The sequence below is a fragment of the Delphinus delphis genome, chromosome 3 (genome assembly GCF_949987515.2).
Source record: "Delphinus delphis chromosome 3, mDelDel1.2, whole genome shotgun sequence".
NCBI classification, from domain to species: Eukaryota; Metazoa; Chordata; class Mammalia; order Artiodactyla; family Delphinidae; genus Delphinus; species Delphinus delphis.
The window spans coordinates 8,023,852-8,029,437 of record NC_082685.1 but is presented as its reverse complement, the minus strand read 5'-3'; the positions used below and the strand labels follow the sequence as shown (position 1 = coordinate 8,029,437).

Sequence of the window (5,586 nt, the reverse complement as noted above, 5' to 3'; positions counted from 1 at the left end):
CCATGCTTTTCAAATTTCAATGTGCATGTGGATCTTCTGGGCATCTTATTAAAATACAGGTTCTGATTTACCTATTCTGGGAGGGGTCTAAGAGTCTGCATTTTAACAAGCTCCCAGGTGATGCTGATGCTGCTACTCGGTGGATAATGACTTGAGTGTCAAAGATCCAGGTAGCACAGGGTTCAGCCAGGATGCGTCTGTGAATCTTTGCAGACAAGACAGATAAACATGGTCTGATCAGCATCTTCAACTCATTTTATCTCTGCCCCCAGCAATCACCAACTCCGTGGGCAGAAACTTTCATTCATTCAACGTCTGTTGCAATCTCAACCTGAGCCAGACACACCCGAAGCAGGAAGGGAATTTCTTGCATTGATAGCCAAAGAAATCTCCCCAGCCTTCAAGGATGGGTGGAAGAGGAAACATAACATGTAGTTGCACAGGGTCCTAAAATCCAGTCCCCGAGTCAATCACGGTGTGACAGACATGACCCAAGGGACCCATGGATGCCCCAGGGTGGAACGTGGCACTGGATAGTTCTTATAGCAGCAGCTCCCAGGCAGCCACACACAAGGTTGCCAGATGCCCACTGGCTCTCAGAGGGCAGAAGACACACCTGTGGTCCCAGAGCCCAGCACAGGAGGACAGTAATCAACACGTCTTGGGTGAACATTCTAGACATTTGTGCAAGTTTCCACTTGCAAATTCCTCAGTGTGGAGTACTTTTTCCCTCATCCAGTTCCTGTTTTACACACAGTAGGAGCTCCAAAAAATATTTGTTGAAAAAATATATGTATGTGATGAATGCAGAAATGATTCATACTCAGTTCCAAGAGCAATCATATATAAACAGCATTGACAAAAAAATAATAAGAGCCAGGCCAGAGTGAAGGGAAACAATTTTGAAGAATGAGAGGACATTTCCCCTGAAGACAGCACTACTCTGGGGCTGGGAGCATGAGTGCTTTCTAAAAAGGAAAAGGAGAGAGGAGCTAATATTTGTCAGGCACTTGTGTATGAAATGCTATGCACACAGTAAATGAGCTTTAAACTTCTCAAACCATCTGAGGTAGGTGTGATGGTCTCTACTTCGGAGAAGAGGAACAGGAGGCTCCACCAGCCACCTCCAGGTAGAGGGTAGGGGGTCTGAATGGCTCCCCCTTGGTAAGAATAGGATCAGAGATAGAAGTTTGCAAGAAGTGGGTTCTGGCTCTAGAGAAGGAATGGTGATGGGGTTTTGGAGGAAGTGAGTTCTCCATCCTTAGAGGAATTCAAGTAGAGACTGGATGACCACTCATCACTAGATTCTTGGAGCCCCTCCTGATGTCAAAATTCTATGATCTGTTTTAGGCAGATCCTTCTCCAGGCTTTTTCAACTGGAGCAGGAAGGTTAAAAGGGGCCTGAGTCACCCAAGGGCAGCCAATCCCCACCCCCGAGTCCATGGGATGTGAGTAAGCTGGGCCCAGACACTTTAGACACACCTGGTGGATGGAATCACCAAGAGGAAGCACTAAGCTACCCACATCTCCCAGCAGCAAGATGCTATGCCCCCACTTTGTCCTTCCCTCTCCTTGTTAGCATTTTTTAATATTTCCAGGGCCAGGGCTGCACTAAAATCCTCTAGGCAGGATCAGCCACAACTGTGTGGCATCTTTTTTTGGGGGGGGGGTCTTAGTTGTGGCACGTGGGATCTTTCATTGCGACGCACCGGCTTCTCTCTAGTTGTGGTGTGCAGGCTTTTCTCTCTGTAGTTGTGGCACGCAGGCTCCAGAGCACGTGTGCTCTATAGTTTTGTGGCACGCAGGATCTCTAGTTGAGGCGGGCGGGCTCAGTAGTTGTGGCGCCTGGGCTTGGTTACCCCAGAGCATGTGGGATCTTAATTCCCCGACCAAGGATCGAACCTGAGTCCCCTGCATTAGAAGGTGCATCCTTTACCACTGGACCACCGGAGAAGTCCCTGTGTGGCATCTTTGTGTTGAGAACTGGCTTCTCTGCACCTCCAGTCTACCCCCTCCCAGCTGTGTGTGCTGGCTGAGGAGGGACAGGCCAGAGTTGCCTCCTCCAGGCAGCCCTCCTTCCTGCCTCCCCAGGACATTCTTGGGAGATGTAAGTCTCCAATCCCAGCCCAAAGGTGGGGGAGAAGGCAGGACATTGGGCGCCCCCCCACCCTCGCTCAGGGGCACAGCTGAACTGGCAGTGCAGGTCCTCAGAAGGTCAGGTGCCCACCAAGGCCCCCATGGCTGATTGCTGCAGCTGTGACCAGCAGGATGGGAGACCTGGCTGGGTACTTGTTTTCTCCCACTGGAGGGCCGAGAATGGGTGAGGGACCAGAACAAGGAGTGAACAGGCAGAGGAGGGCCAGGCTGTGATATGCAGGGTGCCCTGTGCTGCGACCATGATAAAACTGGGCTGGCTGAGAACGAGCCCAGCCTCCAAACCTGGTAAGGGCAGAGGGGGGAGGGTGCACCCATGGCCCAATGACTTGGCTGACCAGGGACATCCAGTGCTCAGCGGCTGCACCAGCCCAGAGGCATACCCCACCCCACCCCAGCTCTCCCCACAATTGGAGCTGGGATCTTTTTTTAACCAGAATCTAACAAATGCTCTGAAATGATTTTTAAAAAAAAAAAAAAAGAGGAGGGTTCTGAGTGAGGACTGATGAGGGAAGGGGTTTTGGTGAGCTCTGGGGGCTCCAGAGTACCTGGAGAGTGGTCTTTTCTCCCATCCAGCTGGGACTGTGTATGCTGGGGCTGAGAGGTCTTCAGGGGCACAAGCAGCTGGGGACAGAGAGAAAACTGACCCCCCCCTTCAGATATTGCTGGCCTGTTCCAATGGCTCAAGGCCCCGACCCAACACACAGAGAAAGCCATCTGAACTGGATAAGTCTGATCCCCAAACTGGGTGGTAAGCAAGCACCCCAAGGGGACCCTAAGAAATGAGGGGTCAGACATCTTGAGACAGTACGTCCTCCTTCAAGTATGGCCCTCAGTATGTCTGTTCCTAGCCCCCCATCATCCCCCCTAGAACAGGAACCCCAAAGCCAGGAAGGTGTCCTCACGCTTGTTACTAAGTTGGGCACTATGAATTGTAAATAAATGAGTGAGAGAATGAATGAATGAATAACCAAATGAGCACGTGAATGAGTGATTAAATGAATAAAAGAATCGACAAATGGATAGACATATGTGTAGATAGATAAATGGATGAATGGATAGGTGTGTAGATTCATAGCAAAGTGGTTGGGAGGATGGATCGATAGATTGAGGGAAGGAAGGAACGAATGAATGAACGAACGAACGAATGAAAGAACGAAGGAAGGGAGGGAGGAAGGAAGGGAGAATGGTTGGGTGAGTTGATGTGGTTAGATGGCTGAGTGGTTAGATGGCCGGATAGATAGATGGAAGGAAGGATGGATGGATGGATAGATGGACAGATGGAAGGATGGATGGAGGATGGATGGATGGATGGCCTGATGGAAGGATGGATGGTTGGATAGATGGATGGATGGACAAATGAGTAGATGGGTGGGTGGATGGATGGATGAGTGGGTGGATGAATGGATGAATGGAAGAAGGAAGAAAAAATGACTACCCAAAACAAATATTTTAGGCAGGATAGGAGCCATGGTATGATCCAAGGTACCCCAGCCTCTCCTCTTAAAGGTCTGGTCTGGACACTAAGAAGTGGACCCTCCCCCCAGCCAGGGCACCCACGGCCTCCCACAGGCCTTTCCCAGTCTTGGGAGCTGGGTCAAGGCCAAGCCACTCATACCCCCAGACAAACCCACGATCAGCCCCCACTGCACCCTGGCAGGCCTGGCCTTGCCCAGGAGAAGCTTTCAGATGGGGGCCCAGCCACCCCCCCAGCCCCAAGGTACTCTGCCTGAGGCTTGGGGCTTGATACGCAATTTGTGGGGCAGGGAGGGCTGAGCCAGACCCTCTGGATCCTTCCCAGGGACCGGGAAGGCCACCCCAGGAGGCAACCCCACGGGATCAACACTGGGCGTCAGCAACACATCTGAGCACCCTGAGGCCCGGCAACCAGGGGGTATGGGTGACCACAGCCCCCAGCAGGGCCTGAGCTCGGGTCTGGGCCCCTCATGTCTATCCAGGGGGTGACAACTGAAGAAGGCAGCTGGAAGGGAACTCTGCAAGGCCATGTCCATTCTCTTGGGGGTAGGGGGTTCAGGGTCCTGGAGGGACCTGGGGGAAGTGGCCAGGCCAGTCCAGCTGGCAGCCACCAGGCAGCCCCAGCATCCTGGAACCCCAGCGTCCAAGGAACACGGTCTCAAGAGGCAGCCATGGGAAGCGGGAAGAGAGGGGAGCTGTTCAGCCCTAGGGTGGGGGTCTCCAGCCCAGGGCGACTCCCATAGCAGAGTGGGCAGGGTCCAGGTACCACCAGTGGGGGGCAGGAGGCCAAAGCGATGTTTGAGAGCCCGTAGCTCAGTCCTGAGCAGAGCGTTCTCCTCGAGCAATGCGTCCAGCCTGCCCTCTAGGGCCGCGTCATTGAGACGTCGCTTCTCCCGGGATCTCTTGGCCGCTTCGTTGTTCTTCCTCCGCTTCTCCCAGTAAACCGTATCCTTCTTCTCTTCTGGCATGAACTCCCGCTGCCGACGCACGGCCGTACGCCGGCCCCACGGTCGCCTCAGGGTTTTGCCGCAACCCTGGGGTACATCTGGCGGGACCAAGAGACCCACATCCATGGCTGCCTGGGGACCCTGGGGAGGAGAAAAAAGTTCTTGGACTGGAGGTAGGAGGCTGACCTGGGTGACTCCTTCCTCTAATTTATCCTGTGTCTCCGCCACCCCCAGGGGAAGGGGCGCGGGTGGAGTGGGAATTGGGCTGGAGACCAGGGTGGAAGCAGAAAGAGGTGTAGCAGGGAGAGTGAGGACCTGGTGGGATGCTTTAGTGCCTGATGGAGAAGTGGGTGAGGCTGCAGAGAGAGGTTGGTTGACTGGGATAAGGCTTAAAAGCAGACCACAGTCGTCATGGAGAGGTGCTTGGGTACCATATCCTCAGGAGGATGCAGGCTCTTTTCCAGGAGTTCTTACCACTGAGAAGGTCAGCAGACCAGCCAAGGGCTCAGTTCAATCTGAGCTCCAGGGTAAGATTCTTGGAGAACCAGAGAGACATAGGAGGAAAGCTTAACCCAGAAAAAGAGAGTGTGTGCCCATGGAGTTAAACTGAGCCAAGGTGGGGTCAGAAGATAAGCTACTACTCATCTGAAAAGAGCCAAGGTTGTGCACCAAGATGTCCTCCATCTGTGGCCAGAATTTTGCACCTGCCCAGCCACCCTACCTATATTTTCATAAGGTCTTCTATTCGCCCACCCACTCACTCATCTCTCCGTCCCTCTACCCACCTACCTAACCAACTCACATTCCATCCATTTATCCATTGATCCACCCATCCACCATCTATTTATCCATCCATCCACTCCTTCAAACACCCGTCCATCCCCCACCCGATTGTACAATCCTCTGTCCATCTCCCACCCACTCACTCATCCATCTAATTGTCCATTCATTCACTGATAGCTTCATTTTAAAAATAATATTGTGCCTACAGGTAAAAGAAAAAATAGAC

General features: G+C 52.7%; 1 protein-coding gene across 1 annotated transcript; it reads right to left on the bottom strand.

Moving 5' to 3' along the window:
- Positions 1–3,839: 3,839 nt before the first annotated feature.
- On the bottom strand, positions 3,840–4,703 carry NFILZ (NFIL3 like basic leucine zipper). The gene has a single exon (XM_060006461.1). It carries the CDS (start codon positions 4,701–4,703, stop codon positions 3,840–3,842), a length of 864 nt encoding a protein of 287 aa, XP_059862444.1.
- Positions 4,704–5,586: the final 883 nt, after the last annotated feature.